Source organism: Anabrus simplex, chromosome 7 (genome assembly GCF_040414725.1).
Source record: "Anabrus simplex isolate iqAnaSimp1 chromosome 7, ASM4041472v1, whole genome shotgun sequence".
NCBI classification, from domain to species: domain Eukaryota; kingdom Metazoa; phylum Arthropoda; class Insecta; order Orthoptera; family Tettigoniidae; genus Anabrus; species Anabrus simplex.
In genome coordinates this window covers 138,258,507-138,279,697 of record NC_090271.1, presented here as the reverse complement: position 1 = coordinate 138,279,697, position 21,191 = coordinate 138,258,507, and the positions used below count along the sequence as shown (strand labels likewise).

General features: G+C 38.2%; 1 protein-coding gene across 1 annotated transcript in view; it reads left to right on the top strand.

Moving 5' to 3' along the window:
• The window catches only part of LOC136876972 (intraflagellar transport protein 81 homolog), a 142,758-nt gene that overhangs the window by 89,485 nt on the left and 32,082 nt on the right, over positions 1–21,191 (top strand). Inside the window, exons 9-10 of the mRNA XM_067150744.2 lie at positions 857–1,063; positions 12,106–12,295. Of these exons, the coding sequence (XP_067006845.2) occupies positions 857–1,063; positions 12,106–12,295 (397 nt within the window). The remainder of the gene's footprint in view (positions 1–856; positions 1,064–12,105; positions 12,296–21,191) is intronic.

Genomic DNA, 21,191 nt, shown 5'->3' with positions numbered 1-21,191 from the left:
AGACTGTAGCTTAATTAAGGCCAAGGCCACTACCTTTCCAATCCTAGAACGTCCCCATCCTTCCGTCGCCAAAAGCCTTTGGTGTATTAGAGCAATGTTAAACAACTAGCATTACCTTCTTTGCACTGAAGAAACATATAACCTGTTATATTTCACAAGTGTAGGGCCTTATATGTGTCTTACATATGTCTTACAGAAAAATGAAGTATGAAAACAATCTCAAAATAGTATCTGTGACTTGTCTGTAGATGAAAATATTGATGAATATGCGCACATTTGTGATTTCAGTGGATCAAGTACAGTATTTTCAGATAAAGTATAGCCTTTATATATGATTTGTACATCATCATTATAAACTGAGGCCTTTCAGCATTGTGTACAAACCTCTGTTATTGTATTGTAAAATTCTGTAATCTCCTAATAGTGGAAAGAGGTAGCTAATCTGGAGTGTGATTACAGAGCCCATTTTGAGACTATTGAGTCTAACCTGACTACAGGCCTGGACAAGTGGCTGAATTGATGTCATTATGGTCTTCCCCGAGGCAATCTTGTGGATCTCTGAACCAGATGTTTTGCATGATTGTACTATCCTTATGTTTAATGTTTGCTTATTTGCTTTTATTTTTATTATTTATATCAGTTGTTATTTAAATACCATATGTTAAATAAAAAAGATTTCCCTTATCTGATTGAACATTTTAGCTTTAAATGTTTAAAAATCACTACCACTAATTTTCACCATCAGTGGCGTTCAAGCCAGACTAGCTGATTTTATTATGGGCTATAATCATTATATATTAGGTAAAAGTGTGAGCTAGCATTTCTAATGAACTTCTTTATGATTTGTTATTTACAGGAAAAACAAGGTAAACTTCAGCAGGTGGCTGGGGAGACTGTTCTACGAGGAGAAGAGTTCAAGCAGTATGTCAACAAACTGCGAGGTCGTAGCTCTGTCTACAAGCGTAAACGAGGAGAATTGTCGTCCCTAAAAACAGAATCAGGGGTACTCACTCGCACTATTGAAATTCTACAAAAGAAAGATGAGGAACTCTCACGGAGTCTGGTATGTTGTTATACTAAAACAGTTATTTGCTTATGATTTTCTCTCACTTTACATAATATAAAGATGACCTATGATATGAAACTATCTTGAACTATAAGAGAAAAAAACTACTCATTTCTAGTACAGAGTAATATAAAAATATGTATGTCACTGCTGCCAGAATGTTGATTGATATTAAATTTTCGTATTTTGCATTGTTTTCTTGTAGTAAATTACAGTGTCATTCTGTGTAAGTCTGATAAGGTTACCAGTTTTATACAAGTACCAGATAAGGGAATGAATCTCCAGTTGGTGTTGTAGTATAAGAAGAAATGAACAGTCCAGGCCTTTCTCGAACCTCCGGGGTCAGGATAAGTCATTGACTATGGTGTATGGACTCTAAATGAAAGTGAGAGGGGATACTGGACATCCAGATAGTAGATGTCTCAGATATACTTTGTTGGGCAAAAATTTCCCTTGCAGACTCTTCCTTTTGTTCTTCAGCATTTGTCTCATCTGCTAACAACAAGCACTACGTGACTCCACTGTCAACATTTAATGTTGTTGTGGGTCATGTTTTGATTGTAGATTTACACCTTTCAGGTTGTGTAGCATATCAACTTACTGTAGGTTTTCCCCTGGGTCCCTTTCCAATGACCTTCAGTGTCTATCTCATCTTTGGTTCCTGAGTTCAGCACATGTCCAAACTCAAATGATTGTAATTCTTCTGGATTGGCACAATGCTGAATGGTTTCTTTTATGTCTACATTTGAAACACGTTTCAATCCAGTGGTGCTGACTGACTGACTGGGTATCTATGTCTCTACAACGTTTGGTCAAAATTCTGCCTCTTTCATACTTAGCCAACAGACGATGGTGTGATAGTTCTTTGATTTCAGGTGGTCTTCCATTTGGTGATTGCACATGAATCCTGTCATCATTCTTTGCTTTATCCAGGTTACATTAATGCTTGTGTTCTCATATTGGACAAGTTTGCCATCACTAACAAATATCAAACAGTGATATTTAAAATTTGTCACCCACAGCAGATCCTCGCCATAAACTTGGGTTGTTCTGATTTCTTGTGGATTTGTTGTCATATATGGGATTTTCTTTTTTTTGAATTGTTGCTCATATTGTGCCAATCATTTGCTTCATTCTGGAGCTTGACATAGAAAATCTTTTCCACAGCTAGTATGACATTTTCTGTGCAGAAAAGGGTTCAGGGTATTGGTCAGTGCCGGTCTGCCATAATGGTACTGTATAATATGATGTACAGAAGTGATTTGACCAAGCCCTGGTGGTTGCTGAATAACTTACCTTACACCCAGGATCTTCTTCCAAAAAGCCCCATAGTCAGGCATCCACCTAACCTCAAAAACATCCTCTCTCATTATGAATCACACCAACTTCCTCCCCTGTCTGGCTCTTTACCCTGTGAACACAGCCACTGTAAGACCTGCCTTTTACATATACGAAGCACCACTTTTACCAGCAGGATCACCAGCAAGTCTTACCTCAACATCATCTACCAGCTTCAATGCAGACTCTGTCCAGCTTTCTACATCAGCTTAACTACCAACACACTAGCTAAGTGTACATGCGGCCAGCTGCAAAACCCCTAACGTGGATCTTCCTGTCCATATTCACACCAGACACCATCAAACCATGTTTGGTGAGTGTTTTACAGTTAAAGTCCTCAAACATTTACCCCTAACTTCCCACGTTCTGGTCCTTAGAGATTCTGAAGTTGGACATCAGGTCTATGGAAGCACCTGGCCTTAACATTAGATAACTGCTTCCTTTTTCTATTCTCTTGTTTGTCTGTCTGTCTCCCCACTATCTTTACATCACACAGTGTCTAATTGCCAACAATCACGGCTACCGCTATTATTCTATCCTTCACTGACGAAGGCTGCAGCTGAAAATTTTGGACTCATGTCTCTCTTTTATATATACTCTATCTATATGGTCTTGCACAATAAGTCACTGCTCTTTACATTACATGTAACTATTCTCATGTTTAGACCATATTGAAATTTGTTATAATTTGCATACAAATTTTTTGTGTTTTTTATTTTACTTTTTCTATTCCACCTGTTCAATACAAAAAAGTCACTGCTCTCCATTTTTTTCCTAAACTTATATACAACTGATCTTTCTTTTTTGTTTATGATGGAATAATATCTGGCATGACTTCTTCAGCAGTGCTGTAACAATTTCATCTCTTTGTGGAAGCCTGAACTGTTTCTGAAAAATTTCAAAGAATTTCGAAATGACACATTGTGGGGTCTTTGTTCAGAGACAAATGAAACAGAATGCAGCCATTACTGCTACATATCACACAGCATACCTTTATTTGTGTTTGTATCAAAGGATGCTTAAGGAGATGTTCATTACATACCATATATACACAGTATTGCCATAAGTTCTGTCATAAAATCTAAAACACGCCGTAGTATGGTAATTGTGAATGAAGAAGCATGGCAACGCTGTATATCGTCATGCTCAATGTTACCTTCACAACTCCACCAGCAATCGGCTTGCAGTGTGCCAACAGCAGGCAGGAGTGAAAGATGGAGTGAGGAGTGTATAAAAATCGTATCGCTGTATTGGTGTTATTTCGTTGCAAAAAGTGAGCTAAGGAAATTTTTTCTATGCTGAAACCTCTCGGTAACAATGAACAATTTGTGTTTTCGACAATAGCACGGTTTAAACAAATGGGTGCAACTGTTGATCATGTCAGATTGGGCCGTCCTAGGCGTGTACTCAGAAAAGAAGTTATGCATGATGTTCGTGCTAAGATTCGATGCAATCCTTTGCATAAACAAACAGTTTTGCCTTGTGAAATGAATATATCTCCACGAACTATGTTATGTAATTTGAAGGATAATGTACGTGTTGGTGCATATAAAAGATACACACAGTATTAGTAACTGAAAAATTAAAGGAGCTATGCTGGGTTTGATTCCAGGCTTTGTTAACGACATATGGGGAGAGCCAGTATCGCAACATCCTATTCACAGATGAAAAATTATTCACTGTGGAAGAGTCGTTTTACAAGCAAAATGATCGTGTGTATGCACGGCCCTCTGAGGAAGCAAAAGAGAAACTCCATGTGTGCAGTGCGGACATCGCCCTGTTTCTGTCATGCTATGGTGGGCGGTTTCCTGGCGGGGAGCATTGGAGGTGCATTTTTGCGAAGGTGGAGTAAAGACTTCTGCAGCTGTCTACCTGACAGTGTTGGAAAAGGTGATACCAGATATCAGTTTGAAGCTGTTTGAAAGGAAATCGTGGATTTTTCATCAGGGTAGTGCTCCTGCATACAAAGCAAAAATGATGCAGCAGTGATTGGCAACCAATGTGCCATGGTCCATCGCTGCTGCTGACTGGCCTAGTGGAAGTCTGGACTTCAATCCATTGGTTATATTTCTCTGTGGCAGAAGCTCGAGGCAATAACACGTCAAAAACGGCACCGCAGTATTGAGATGTTAAAAGAATCAATCACATCAGCTGTCAAAAAACGTGTACCCACCACGATTCTTGCAGCTATTGATGAGTGGCCTCCACGTCTTCGCTGCTGTGTTGCAGCTCATGGTGATCATTTCAAATAAGAGTATGTTCATTCTGTAGCATTTTTTGTTTTCTCAAAATATATGTATATTGATGGGCTTGCCTAGTTTTATTTAGTAGTTACATGCATTGAAAGTACTGACAAAACTTATAGCAGTACTGTGTAATACATAAACTTTTTTTCAATCCTATTTACGTCGCACAGATACAGATAAGTCTTATGATGTTGATGGTATTGGAAAGGGCTAGGAGTGGAAAGGAAGAGGCTGTGGCCTTAATTAAGGTACAGCCCCAGCATTTGCCTGGTGTGAAATTGGGAAACCACGGAAAACCATCTAACCATAAAACTAAATCGCAAGGGGCCGGTGAACCACCCGGTATGTACCATTGTTGTTCAAGTGAAGGTCATCTGAGCATAGATGCCTATCTTCTACCCACCCATTAGGATCTACAAATCTCACTTTCTATTTCCACATACCCACCCCATAGTCTCAATTAAACTGCAGATCATCCTCCTGTCAGTATCCCTTCTACACAATATCACACTGATAACAGTATTCACTCCCTTAAAATCCTGTGCTGTCATAATCAGATCCCATACATCCCCAAATATGTTAGTACCTATTCCTCCTTGCCTTCCATTGTTGGTACCAACATGGAAAATTACTGCACTTTCCTTATCTTCCTCTCTCCCTTCTCATTTCCTCAGCATTTGCCTTAAATTTAATTCCTGAACAACACTCTACCCTCGTTACCCTTCCTCCACACAGTTTCTACACATGACTCACAGTAGAGTTGCCCATGACCAGAGCCTCAATTGCACCCACCTCATTGGATCCCCTCCTTTCCAGGTCTTCCTTAACTCTTTCCGGTCTAACTGCGAGCATAGCTCACAACGGCCGAAATTACGCTCAGGCCGTGCTGTGGGCATAGCCCGTAGCAAGGTTTGACAATTCACTAAAAATCGAGAACAAGCTTTGCGCGCATTCTGGTGGTTACATCGTGTTTCTTCGTGTATTAGTTACAAGAGTATTTAAGCAGTTGGCAGTATTATATGTCTAAGACAGAGAATTTACGATATTTTCGATCAATATGCATCAGTAGATGTTGTCACTCAGTGAGCTCTAAGACATGGCTTCTCGCGGCAAACATGTAGTTGACGAAAGTGATATTTTCGATATTTTCTGATATATTATAAGTTTATGCACAAATGAACATATTATTGGCGTATGAATTCAAAACAACTTCTTACATTTTATTATGATTGTAGTTCGTTTTACGGCCTAGCGCATGTTCCCGCGTATTTCAAATTTGCGTGAAAATGTAAGATTGTCTACATATTAGTAAAGTTGTCTGTTTAGAAGACTGTATTTTCTTTCTCTCAGAAGTCGTTTGTGGTAAATGGAACAACATTTTTACATTTGAGTAACTTTTGACAAAATTTATCAAAAATAAAATTTCATAAGAGCTCCTATTTTCATTATTGTAATTATTACTGTTATTATTGAAAAAATATTATTTTTATATTGTACTCATTAAAGTGTTGTTTTGTAATTGCAAAGCATATTTTATATTAGCAAAATAGGGTAAATATAACAGTATTTCAGAAAACTGTACTTGCTTAGTTATCCATCAGACCTTCTTTTTCCATTCGCAAAAGATGGTATAATATTTTAGCAATTTTAAAATCTCAAGTGATAGTTGACATAATACAAACAGCATTTTTCAAAACTAGATGCTCAAGAAAAAAACATGAGAATATCTCCTACAGGTAGAGAGATATAATGTTTAAAGCATGCTTAAAAATGTCCAGTCCGGAATGTTTGTTAGTGATATTAAGGCTCAGACTGGAATGGGTTAACTGCCTTGACTCCTGAAGAACTGACTTTTTCCTTCCTTCTCTCTCTGTTCCACTTTCCTCTTCCTGTCGCCTGCTTTACGTTTTCCTTCTCAACTGCTCTCTTTCCTCTTATCTTGCCCTTTATTCTCCATTTTATCTCTGCCCTTTTACCTTCAGTGACTCATACCGATTCGTCACCGATAATTCTCCTGAATTGACTCTGTGATGAGATCCCTTAGCCCTCATTTTTCTTTCTCTTAAAACATAACTCACCTGTTTTCTACAACTTCTCCAATTTCTTCCCCTCCCTTTTACCTATGTATTGGATTTTGTACATTGATTTACCTTCATCCTTGTCCTCCATTAAAACCCTAATTATCTTCCTCAAACTTGCTACCTTTTCACTCATACATAAGGTACCATTCAGTACTGTAATCTAAATTTGTTTAATCTTACTTTACTGTGGTAACATTAGTGGCTTTTGTATGCTATAATGTATTGTATAGCATTTCCAATAATATTATTTTTATTTACCTTTACTTTTATTTTATATCATTGGGCCAAGAAAAGGCACAAATCTGAAATGCTCTGTGTTCTGAAATTAAAAATATAAAAAAAAAATACAAAAAAAAATTGAATGCATGTACTGTTGGAAAGATTGGACTATATAAATTAATAGTACATTTTTATTATGTTTATTTGAGACTCGCTTAAAATTGTAGAGTGTTTAATATAATGTAATGCAAAGAAAATACAATTTAGAGACAATTTATTACATCAAAATACAGGAATTGATTTTTTTTTTTTTTTTTTTGCTAGTTGCTTTACGTCGCACCGACACAGATAGGTCTTATGGTGACAATGGGACAGGAAAGGGCTACGAGTGGGAAAGAAGCGGCCGTGGCCTTAATTAAGGTACAGCCCGAGCATTTGCCTGGTGTGAAAATGGAAAACCACGGAAAACCATTTTCAGGGCTGCCGACAGTGGGGTTCAAACCTACTATCTCCCGAATACTGGATACTGGCCGCACTTAAGCGACTGTAGCTATCGAGCTCGGTAGGAATTGATTGTCGGTAATAATAATAATAATAATCATCATCATCATCATCATCATCATCAATGTCCCACTCCAGTCGTCCAGGTGTGGTTAACAAGCCTCCTCCACTCCTTTCTGCCCTTCCACTTTTCCTGCTCCATTACTTCCGCCACATCCAATCCAGCTTCTCTAATGTCCTTCCAAATCTGATCCATCCACCTTCTTCTCGGTCTTCCAACTGGTCTCTTTCCTTTACTCTTTCCAATTCCCTTCTTGCTACCCATTCCTTTCCCATTCTTTTTATATGTCCGAACCATCTCAGTCTTGCTTTCTGTATGTTCTGTACTAACGGTTCTACATTTAGCTCTTCTCTGATTTTAATATTTTTAATTCTATCTCTTCTTGTCTTTTTAACCGATGTTCTTAAAAATTTCATTTCTGCTGCTTGGATCTTACTATCTTGTCTCTTATTAGTTACCAGCATTTCTGGTCCCTATGTTACAATTGGTATGAAATACTGTTTATATAATGTTAATTTCGTTCTCTTAGGTACTTCGTCATCCCATATAAGTTCTCTGACTTGATGATAAAATGTTGTACCTTTACTTAGTCTGTTATTAATTTCAGGATTGATTTCATTACTTCTATCAATAATACTACCCAGATATGTAAACTGTTCTACATTCTCTAACCGTTCTCCGTCTATGTTAACTTGGCTTCTCTTTTTCCCTTTTCCACAGTACATGACTACAGTTTTATTTTTACTAATTACCATTCCAAACTCCTTCAGATTTTCATTCCAAATGTCCAGTCTCCTTTGTACTTCCTTTTCTGATGGTTTTCTGTGGTTTCCCATTTTCACACCAGGCAAATGCTGGGGCTGTACCTTAATTAAGGCCACGGCCACTTCCTTCCAACTCCTAGGCCTTTCCTATCCCATCATCACCATAAGACCTATCTGTGTCGGTGTGACATATGTTTCTTTCCAGATGTTTTTCCATTATTGTTCGCACTGTAAATATCAAGTCTATTGTTGATCTATTCGGTCTGTAGCCATATTGTTCTTCCTCTAACTGTGTTTCTGTTATACCCCTCAGTCTTTTGTCTATGACTTTCTCCATTATTTTTAGCCCATGTGATAATAGGGTTATACCTCTATAATTTTCACATTTCTTCCTATTTCCTTTTTTGAACAGTGGTACAATTCTTCCTTGTTGCCCATCTTCAGGTGTCCTTTCATCCTTCCATATGGCATTGAGGGCTCTGTATAGCCCCTGTAGTCCAATGCTTCCTGCTGCCTTAATCATATCAGCATTGAATTCGTCTTTTCCACTTGGTTTACCTTTGGTCATTGCTTTCACTGCCTTTTCAATTTCCAACCATATTATTGGGTTCTCTTCTTTTTCTCCATCTATTATTATCTCCTTCTTCCTCCGAGCAGTCATCCTCATTATAAAGTTTTTCAAAATACTTTGCCATCACCTTTTTAAGACCCTTTTCATCATGTACTATGGATCCATCTTCCCTCTCTAATGCCTTGATTTATTCTTCTTGATTTTATTACTCTGTATAATAGTTTCTGATTTCCTCGACTATCTTGCTCAATTTTGTTGGTAAACTTTCCCCAACATTTCTCCTTTTCTTCCTTGATACTCCTCTTTACGTGTAGTTTCAATCTTTTCTATCCCACATGTGACCTTTCTATCTTATTCTCATCCCTCTGAAACGTTTTTTGCTTTTCCTTATCCATTTCTTTCTTCACCTTGTTCCTTTCTTTTATTTCTGTTTTTATTTTGTCTGTCCACCACCGTGTCTCCTTTCCTTTAACTTTTGCTTTCGTTTTCCCTCCATACCTCGATTGCTGCTTCCACAAATGTCTGTCTTAAATTGTCCCACTCTTCTTCTCCACTTCGTATTTCCGTGTTAGGCAACTTCCTTTTTATACAATCTTAGAATGCCATTCTTTTATCCTCCTCCTCAAATTCTCAGTAATAATGTCGGTAATATAGGTATAAATTATTTTTCAAACGATCAAAATTGATGATCTTTGTGACCACCATTTGCTTGACCAACCATTTGTAAGCATCTTCTCTATTGCCCAATAGGTGAGGATATCTGTCTTTCATCAAGCCGGTCCCAACATTCAAGAGGCATTGTTTAAAATGGTCAATATTACAAATTCTTGCTTTTTAGTAAATGACCTTATGCAATATAGTCCATAGGATTAAGATCTGGACTACAGGGTGGCCATAAATTTCTGAAAAATCAGCACAGTTTATCTGTAGCATAGGTATTTTACTGTGAGTTTTGCTCGATGAGATAGTGCTCCATCTTGCACAAAGCAATAAATTGGCATATTTTCTATTTCTGGAAGTATCTACGATAAGACTTCTTCCCAGCATGATCATGCATTGAGCTTGATTCCTATTTTAATGAAGAGTAATTTAGTTTTTCCTTCATTTGAAAACCTCCAGTGGTAACCTTCACAGAATTTGAAAAATCTGATCTTCCGTCCAATAATCTTTCTTTCAGCAAGAACTCTGTCATTCTGAATGTTCCTGGTAGTCTCAATTGTAATATTTTTCTCTTCTGTGAGCCATGTATTTTGGATATCTGATCTAGTTGTGAATTTATTCAAGAGTCTCGAGGGCCTAGCTCATCGTTTTTGTCTGTTGGGTTCTTTCAGGAGACATTACTTCTTTTGAAACGTTTTTGCACTAAATCCAGTTTACTAATACACCTCACTGAGGAGCATCTTATACTTGTTTGTTGTGCTGTGTTCTCAAAAACTTACACTTTTACCTGTACCTGTGTGTCGGTGCGACGTAAATTAAATTCTTTAAAAAAATAAAAAATAAATTTAAAAACTCTGTATCTTTTATTTCATCCCCACTGCTCAGCATTTCATGCACTTCTTATATCTTTTGTGGCTTGCGAATAGAGCAAGGCCTTTCACTTCCGATTTTACAGCTGATGCTGAAGAGTTCACAGTGCACAAAGATGTTTTTGGTCTGGGTGCCAGTGGGAGTAACAGGTTTATTGACAAAATAGCCTTTTAATGACCTAGCAAGCAAGGACTGATCTTAGATCCCATAGTACGCTTCGAGCCACACACTGACCAACATGAAAAGGCAGACTCTGAGAAGAAGTCGATTTACCAGCCAACTGTAAACTATTATAAAAGCAAATATCATCTAGACAACATCTCTAGCCAGGGACTTACAAGCACTGCTCGAGATACAATCCCTAAATTTCTTGTACATCTCTTGAACTCAACTAGACACGACTTCTCAACATCACTATCGCTGCAATACGAGGTTCATTAACCATACTCCGCAATCGTTTACATAGCATGAACTTTACGTCATATTATATTTCCTAATTTATTTCTGTAGCCGGCCCCGCGGTGTAGGGGTAGTGTGCCTGCCTCTTACCCGGAGGCCCCGGGTTCGATTCCCGGCCAGGTCAGGGATTTTTACCTGCATCTGAGGGCTGGTACGAGGTCCACTCAGCCTACATCATTACAATTGAGGAGCTATCTGATGGTGAGATGGCAGCCCCGGTCTCGAAAGCCAAGAATAACGGCCGAGAGGATTTGTCGTGCTGACCACACAACACCTCGTAATCTGCAGGCCTTTGGGCTGAGCAGCGGTTGCTTGGTAGGCCTTGGCCCTTTGGGGCTGTTGTTCCATGGGGTTTGGGCTTTGGTAATTTATTTCTGAACCTAGTGTTCTTTTATATCTGAGATAACATATTCACCAATGACTTTCAAAGGCATACATTATTTTGTAATTGATATACTTTATCCTTGTGACAGCCTACTCATGGGGGAAGTTGTATTAGTAATAGTAAAACTTTGTTTTGTCCATTGGGGTACCTTCGTACTGTGACACAGTATTATATCCCGTATCATAGCTTCAGAGAACTATTTTAGGAAATATTTCTTCTTCTTCTTTTTCTTTCAATGTTATGACTGCATAGGATCATTTTAGTCAGTCCATTATGCTTGTCTCTGCAAAGGAACTGTTCGGGCCTTACGGTCCTCGCAGCACTTCTTCATATGTTTAGTTCGTTGTGCCCTTTCTGGTGTTGAAAATATTTGTGATGGATGTTTGTGTTCTGGATTTTTTTGTTTATCTTAACTGTGGTGTTTGTAATTCAGACTTTTATTAATTCGCACTCAGTCTCCTCCCATTAGTCTGAAATAATGAGGGTTTACTGTATTCCACACAATACTTCAATTTCTCGTTTTGACGCATACAAAGCTTGCAGTAGAAGATATGCTGCTTTCACAGTCAAGGTAAACATTTGCTCACTTCTCAGGAGATATTCATTTCGGGATCCATGTTTGTATATCTGTGGTTTTTTTTTTTTTGACGCACGCTTTCTTTTCTCTAAAAATTGAAACTTTTTCCAAATTATGCTGTATGTAGATGATAGAAAATAGAGAACACAGAGGAAAAAAAGGCAAATGCAAGGGGTTATAAGATATTATGCTCTTCTGAATAGTACATTGCGTTATTATGGCATTCTTAAACAGAAAAAAATTATATCAGTAAAGAAGTAGGTTATGTTAATAATATTTCATGTTCACAAAATTATCTTGTTGCCAGAGCTTGGAAGAAGCACAGCATGGTGTCTCGGGATTCAGAGATACAGAACAACGTATGGAACTGGTGTCAGGGGAGAAAGCCAATATTGATCAGCAAAAGGGACAGACTCTGGAAGAGATGTCCACTCTTGTCTTGCAGATATCTCAGCGTATTGCCAGCAAGAAAGCCCAGCTTGCTCCAATAATTAAGGGTAAGTGTACAATTTAGAGGCTTAAACGAAATTTCATTTTATCTTAAATAAAGTAATATACTTATTAGGTATGTAGCCTTAAGAAGGATATTCTTATCATCATTATCGACATATCCTAATTTGATGTCTGATTATCCTGGGTTCGATTCCTGGCTCTGCTAAAAATGTAAGACTAATTTGAGGGTCAAGATAGGATGTACTCAGCTTCAGGAGCACAGCCAAGAAGAGAAGCCAGTTAAGATCAGTTTTCCGTCATTTCCCTTCTAACATGTAGGCTATGGCCATTTTTTTTCTAATCCTAAAAGCATGCTCACACTCTCTCTTTTTCTTCAGACACATCAACTACACTGGAAATTAGATTGATTTTGTAAACACAAAGTAAGTACTCTAGGCTGCGGACATTAATATATCAAGCCACTTGCATAATGGAGCAACGACATCATCATATACCACGTTTCCATGGGGAATGAAATCGATTTGAATACGCTTTCCGTACTCAATGCGTTACCTGTTTCCATGTAAGATTCAATTCGTATTCAGATCGATTTGAATACGATAGTCTTGACACTCGTAGAGTTCAAGATTGCACAAGGCCGTACGAGAATAATCCGACGTGTAGCGCTTGACAGTAACAGCCAGCTCTAACCAAAGTGGAGTAAATAAAGAAATTCTCGTGCATTATTATCAAGGGAATTATATTCTGCGATACAAACTTGTTTTATGTACAGCATATACCCCGTACAATCACCGAAAACAATGGAAATGTCAAAAGCTGTGGTATTGTGCCTAATAGTGTATCAGTTTTTTGTAAGTTTAACCCATTCATTTGGGAGATGGGAGAATGAACGATTGGCACGACGGAGGGAAACGGTGTTCTTCCTGCAGCAGTTGCAAGCGCAGAGTATGGTTTTCCTTCAATCTAAGAAATTTTATCAGGAAATTAGCACCAAAGAGTGAGAAATCCAAACCTCAGAGACGTTGTATCGTTTGTTCAAAACACGGCGAAAACAAGACGTCAGTGTACTGCTGCCAGGAGAGTGACATGGGTAAAGGACTGGTGGGAGCGTATAGTGCAGCGTTACTTCACAGATGATGATTGGTTAGACAACTTCAGGATGAGTTCTTCGACATTTAAGTTGATATGTCTGCGTCTTGAACCACACCTCAAATCTAACAAGTTTTTTGTGCGCAAACCAGTGTCTGTCGAGAAAAAGTTGCAGTTGCTTTGTACAAACTAGCTTCATGTGCTGAATATAGAGTTGTTGCAAATCAGTTTGGTACACATAATTGCATGGTACATGGTACATAAATCAATTTTGTGAAGCCCTGTGTGCTGAATTCAGTAGTGACTACTTAACTGTACCTAATGATGTCGAGGCACAAGAGATCGCTGATGGGTTTGAGGGTATGTGTGGCATACCTAATATCATTGGTGCAATACATGATACTCATATCCCAGTTTTGCCACCAACGGTCGGGTACAGAGATTTCATAAATCGTAAAGGTTGGCGTTCATATAATATGATGGCAGTTGTGGACCATTTATATAGGTAATTTAACTTTGTTACTTATTTTTAATTTATTGATGAAATTTTTTCTTTGGAAAAGATTAGGCATACATTCATATGATATTCTCAACTAACATAGCTTTTTTCCTTCTCAGATTTAGATATACAACCTGTCAGCATGAAGGAAGTATGCACGATGCATGTATACTTAAGGATTCGAACCTATTCAAATATGCAAATTATAAGAGACACTTTAACCCCTCAGCGCCGACCTCTATACGTGGTATAGACCCTCTTTTCTTCCGTAGCCGCCGACCTCTATACGTGGTATAGACCCAAACATGGTTTCACATATACAGCTATAGCGCGAAGAGTTTTGGAGTTATTGATATGCAAATTCTTTTGCTTCCATGAAGACATTTTCAGGTTTATCATTGTTGTAAATAGAAATTAAAAATCGTTATAATGTAGTTGATTTTTACAAGGTTAAGCATCTGTCAGGTAAGTCTGAGCACCATTCTCTGCTTTTTTTTTTTTTAAAGTCTGCTTACTTCATTCTTTCCCACAGAATAAAATAAAGAAATGATGATCTGAGAAGTTTGTCTTTTTGTGTGATATTCTTTGCTCTATTTGTACATTGAGAGTGCGGTTTATTTATTATATTGTCTTTATTTCTCGGCTTGTAATATTTTCGTAACTCTCCACGAGCGCTCTGTGTAGGCATGAGTTAGTGCTGCTTTCTGTCTTACGATACGAGAACCAGTTGTTCATGGTATATATCTCGCTTGTAAGACGATGTCTCGACCTTTCATCTGAAATATGTATCGAGTTGATTTGTTTCGTCATAAATGTTATTCCCCTCGTTCAGTTTCGTCCTGCTGCTTTCGGTCTCGCTGCAGCTTCATCAGTCCATGTCACGCAACGCGCTCAGACGTCGTTTGACTGACAGTAACGTGCTTGAAATATTGTATAATTCAGATGAAAGTTTAGTCGGAAGTGGTAGTGACAGTATGAGCAGCACTGATATTGAAATAGATGATGTGACAGTGGTAAATTATGACAGTGACGATAAGGAAGAAACAGTACTTGGAAATTTAGTGTAGGAGACTATAGATAATTATACAGGTCAAAGGGAAGTTTTCAGCAGTGAATTATGATACCTAAATTCTTTAATAATATTCACACAGGTCACAGAGATAAATATTGAGCAATTATCTTATCGGGTTCAGCTGGTGAAAGGTTTGTTTACAAAATACGCTCACTCGAGCGGGGAAAGAAATATTCAAGACCGGCTCGCATCAGATAATACAGTTCCAAGGTTGCAGGAAAGAAATTTTATCAGGAAATTAGTACCAAAGAGTGAGAAATCCAAACCTCAGAGACGTTGTATCGTTTGTTCAAAACACGGCGAAAACAAGACGTCAGTGTACTGCTGCCAGGAGAGTGACATGGGTCTCTGTCTCGAAGAGTGCTTCGAACACTATAACACGGAACTAAATTACTAAAGAAATGTGAAGCTATTATGTAATTATCTGCATGTAGTTCTGTCATAAGGAATTCCAAATTTCGTGAATATCGGGCTACTCTTATACTGTACTTGTAGTAACACTTTAAGTAAATCAATGTATTTCCGTCGCGCGTACTTGAAATCTCATCCGGCCGCGGGGTAGGAAGCTCTTTAAATTGCTGCGACGCTGAGGGGTTAAATAACTATATGACTAGGTATCCACTTAGGAGATCTAGGTTATAATAAGTAAACTGTACTCCAGTGAAAAACCTGGATCCTTTTAATATCCATAAGAAATTGCAAAAGTCTAAAAGTCCTGTAGGCATAAAACCAACATAAAATTTGCTCATATTAAAATAAAATGTTAAAAGAAATTTGTGAGATAACTTGGTGATGTGAATTTAGTTTGTAAGAGAATGTAGCCTAACATTTAAATTCATTTAGCTTGCTCAAATTTATTTATAAATATCTCCCCTTCATTATCCAGTTACAATATAAGAATTTGAGATATGAAGTATTGTATCTCCTCCTTTAATGAAGCTAGGTTAACATTATGTACTCCTTTTTCCTTAAATCAATTTATTGCATAAAACAGTTTAAAAGTTATTGTACATCATACATTTAATTTATCAACTGTATCATGTTAACTAAGAGCCTCAAATTTCATGAAGTTATGAAGAATATTAATTTTAATAAGCATACTTGCTCACCAGTCTCTGAAAATCAAAATTGTGTACAATTCCTCTGTACAATGCTATGACTCATTCAAAGTAATTGAAATAAATAAGCAACCATGCATGCATGTACAAATGTAAATAAAAAAGGACATCTTACAAAAAAAATATTAACACACACTTATGCACTGCACGACACTAATATATAAAAAGAGTGGAAGAGCCGTAGTTTTTAATGGTTTAAAATATAAATAAAAAGGACTCTTACAAAAAAAGGAAATAAATATTATCACACTCGTATGCACTACATAACACCAATGTATGAAAAGAGTGGAAGATCCATAGAGTTCATGGTTTAAAATATAAATAAAAAAATGACATCTTACAAAAAAAAAATATCACACTCTTATGCACTACACAGCACACAATTATGGAAACAGTGGACGATACATAGTGTTTATGGATTCCTCCTCAGTCTTTTTGTATTTACATTGCTATTATCTGATTCTTCGTCAGCTTCAGTTTGGGGTAGTCTGGATGATGTCGATTGCTGAGGTGATGGACTTGAAAATTGTTGCTGGTATGGACTGACTGATTGTGGAGTAACATCAGCTTCAGTTTGTTGTACTCTCAATGATGTGGATTGTAGAGGTGATGGACTTGAGCACTGGTACAGATACAGTGAGTGTGCTGGAAACATGGAAAATGGGTAAGTTGGGACTTGGGATATATTGATTGAGCAGTCGATTGCAGCTGTGAAACTCCCCACAATTGTGTGTAGGTCCTCCGATCTTCTCCTACTGGCAGCTTCCTCTGCTTCTTGCTGCTTTCTGAAGAACTCGTTCAATGAGCTGCCTCTGTTGTTCCATGAATTCCCCCAAACTAACTCCTGGGGACTGTTTCCTCTTCTTATATAACTGTCTACCTGAAGCACATGATCCACTTGTACTCTCTCCAGGAACAGTTCCACTAGATGACTGGCTCCCAGTCAGTGAATGAAAGAAGTTACTCAGGTCTGTTGTGGTTACATCAGGGGCGATGTCCACCTCAGATTCGCTAACAATTACCCCTCCCTGTTGTTGTTGTTGTTGTTGTTGTTGCTGCTCAGTTGAAGTTGAAGGTCTACTTCCTAGTATTTCATCAATAAGATCAAAATATTCACACACTTTTCTGTCCGATCCACTCTTACCATTTTCTTTTCTGCAAGCATTGTACGCGGACTTCAGACTCTTCCACTTATTCTTGATCTCTTCAGCATTCTTATTTACATAACCTCGCTTTCCCATTTCCTGCTCAACTAATTTATATATTTCAGCATTTTTTTATCGCTTTCCGTCGAAGAGCTTATATATTTCCTTCTCTCGTATTATTTCTAATAACGTTATACACTCCTCCGGCGTCCACACATTTCTACTTATACTACACATGTTAAATTTGTCGACTAACCCAAGAAATAAACACAAACGAAATCACAGGAAGCACACGATAAACAAAGTACAATCAAGCAGCCGCAGCATTTTTGAATCGATTTCAATACGTTCTGCGTTTCCATGATACTATATCCGTATTGAGTACGATTCGATCCTACTTTCTAACTGGATCGAGTTTGAGACTCGATACAAACTGAGTCCCCATTTCCATGAGGTATTGGATATGGAAAGCATATTCAAGTTGATTTGAATTCCCCATGGAAACTTGGTAATAATTTTTGTATGCCTGTACAGTATGTTAAAGTTCCTGTTCATTCCAGCTCTGATCTTGGCAGAAGATTCTTTTGTTCCATAAAAGTTCTTCCTTCATTTTGAAAAAAAAAAAAAAGACACCTTATAACATTGAATATAATGCTATCATTTAGGATAATAAACATAATGCAATTAGCATAGCTTTGCCATGACATATCTCATTTGTTGTGCTTGTTTGTCTTTGCGTAAGTGTACATACTGCTACCTAGAATTGATGTTAATACTATAGGCATCTCAAAAGCATTTATGTTTTGTGAGGAACTTTCCCCTATTCTACGTAATATTCTGTGTGTGTTTGTGCTATGTACAATAATATAAAATACTGTATGATTAAAAATTGATTATTCATAGTCATCGAAATATACACTGAGTGGCCAATAGTCACAGGAAGGGGTGTTCCATTAGAAAATGTGCCATGTATGACCCTTGAGCATTGCGGCTAGCTGCAGCATAGCTGAGCAGACCGTCACAGACACCAGTGTCATGAAGATGGCAACACATTGTGAGTTAACCGACTTTGAACTTGGGGTGATTATCGGCGCACGGTGTATGGGTCATAGCATTGCGAAGATTACATGCAAATTTGGGTTTCCGAATTCAGTAGTGTCGAGGCTAGATCTTCAATATCGCGGAGAGAATGTTACCACCTGCATAAACCGCTGCACAGGAAGGCCACAGGTGTTTAACGAATGGACATCCCGTTGCCTCCACAGAACCATATTGGGCGCTCGACGGGCTACTGTGAGTCATATCACTGCCCAGTTAAATGTTGGGAGTCAGGAACTCATTTCTACGAGGACTGTAAGGAGGCAACTGCACCGCATAGGCTTCACCAGCCAAAGACCAACAAGTGTCCCTTTGCTGACACCTCAACAAAGAACTCAACGACGTGCATGGGCCCGCGAACATCGGCAGTGGACCATGGAACAGTGGCGGTGTGTGGTATGGTCCGACGAGTCCCGGTTCCAGTTGTCTCGAGCTGATGGGCATGTGAGAGTGTGGTGTATGCCCCATGAAGCTATGGATCCTGCATATCAACAAGGTTTTGTCCAGATGGCGTTCTCATGGTCGCAATTAGGCCCCAGTGCTGACAGGTGCATGTTATGTGGACATTCTTTCAGATCATCTGGATGCCTTTCTGGTCCTAGAGTACCCTGATGGAGATGCCATGTTTCAACAGGACAATGCGCCATGTCACCGCTCTGTGGTGGCATGCAGATGGTTGGAGGAGCACTCCAGTGAAGTTGTGACCATGGATTGGCCCTCTGTATCCCCTGATCTTAATCCAGTCAAGCATTTATGGGATGCTGTCGATGCTGGTGTACGCTCCATGAACCCCGCACCAATTACACAAGACCAATTGTGGGTAGCAGTGCAAGATGTGTGGGTTCAGATCCCTCCAGAATGATTCCAACATCTTGTAGAGTTGATGCCTCACCATATTGTTGCTGTTTTGAGGGCTCGCGGAAGAGCAACTTGTTATTAACATCACATTCAGTGTCTTCCCATGATTTTTGGCCACTCATTGTAAGTGTAGCATAAATAAGAATACTATTCATTTTTTAAAAATTCTGCTTTATCTCCATTCATCACAAAGTATTTATATCATGAATGTTAATGTGAAGTCAAGATAGCAGTTGCTTAAATTATTAATAACATAAAAAGCCTGCAATGTTTTCTTTCCTACAAGTACCAAACAAAACAGAAGAAACAAATTTGAAAACAAAATTAGAAACATCAGTTGAAGTTGAAATACTAGCAAAGTAGCACTTGAATGATGGTGTAGCTTTCTTTTAAACCCTGCAGAGGTAGTTGGATTTTTGAAGGGCGGGGAAAATGTCCACTCAACACTCCATGTCATACAATGTTGGCATTCAAAAGATCTCTGGTGACACATTTGATGTTCACCCAACAAAATTAATTAAAACTCAACCATAGATTGTCCAAGAGATATTCGGTTTACTCTGCCATTTGGTGCCCAAAACATAACATAGAAATTGACATATAGGCAACCTGGATAGCATCACTTCAAAATGCCTATATTTGGTGGCTGAGATCATACTATTATTATCATCAGTATTAGGGTAATGATCACAGTGTGGTATGAGTGCGGTGACAAGTTGGTCAATCTTAATATATGATCTTACCTGCACAGTTACTTTTCTTTAGGAAGGATTTTCAAAACAAGATTTTTCGAGGTCTCAGAGTGCATCATTGTGTTATTTGAATAGTTCTGGAAAGATTCAATACTTTCAGTGCAAAATTACAGTCTGAGTAAATGGATGTTGGTGAAAATGAAAACCTAAAACCTGTTTTCCAGTCAGTGACCGGGTCAGGGATGGAATGAATGAAGCCCCCATCTTGCGGCGAGGATAGGGATTGTGCCGGCTGCCAAAGCCTGTCGCACTCCTCTGGGGCAATGACTGACAGATGAAATGAAATGAAATGAGAGTGTTGCAGGAATGAAAGATGACAGGGAAAACCGGAGTATCCGGAGAAAAAACTGTCCCGCCTCGTCTTTGTCCAGCACAAATCTTACATGGAGTGACCGGGATATGAACCATGGAACCCAGCGGTGAGAGGCCGACGCACTGCCGCCTGAGGCACGGACGCTTCCTTAAATGGATGTTGGTACAATGGTGAATTGTACAACCTTCTACTTGTTATCCTAAATGAAATGAAATAACTTAATATCTGTAGAAGTGTTGTTGAGAAGGATATTCAAAACATTCAACAAGTGGTAGAAACGGAGGAAAGTAGGCCCAAACAAATTTAAAAGTGCAGGAATTTCTTCAGTGAAGAGTCTGAATCTGAAACTGAACAGGGAAATGAAAGTGATGATAATGATCTAGATTGTTTCCTATAGAGCAATCATTTGTAGATATTGGAAAAACTGTAAAACACAAATATCTGTATACAGTGAATTTATAGAAAGATTTTCATTCTTATCATACCTTACAGAAATTGATCCTGATGAAATTCACAAATCGGCTGACCAACTGCAGTAGATTTACCCAACAGATATTGAAGAACCATTTGGAACAGAATGTATCCATCTGAAATATTTTGTTTTAGAAGAAGGAGAAAATAACCTGTCATTGCCAATTTAAACTAACTTCTCATAGCATAAAACCTCCAGTACTTATATCTGAAGGTGTATATTGCTTTGAAGATCTACATATCTGTTCTTGCTACCAACTGCTCAGTTGATAGTTCCTTCTCAGCATGTGCGAGGGTTAAAAATTATTTACGTTCATCTCAAACCCAAAAATTTTGGTGCACCTTACAGTGCTTGCCATTGAAAGTGATTTAACTGTAAAATTAGACTATAAATATTTTACAGAAAATATTCTGCTAATGAAAAAGCAAGATGTAAGTGACTGTCCTACTAATTAGTCCTTCTTCTTCTTCTTCTTCAAGTGCCATGTCCAGTCCCCCAGACATTGGTGATTACCCTACAGAAAG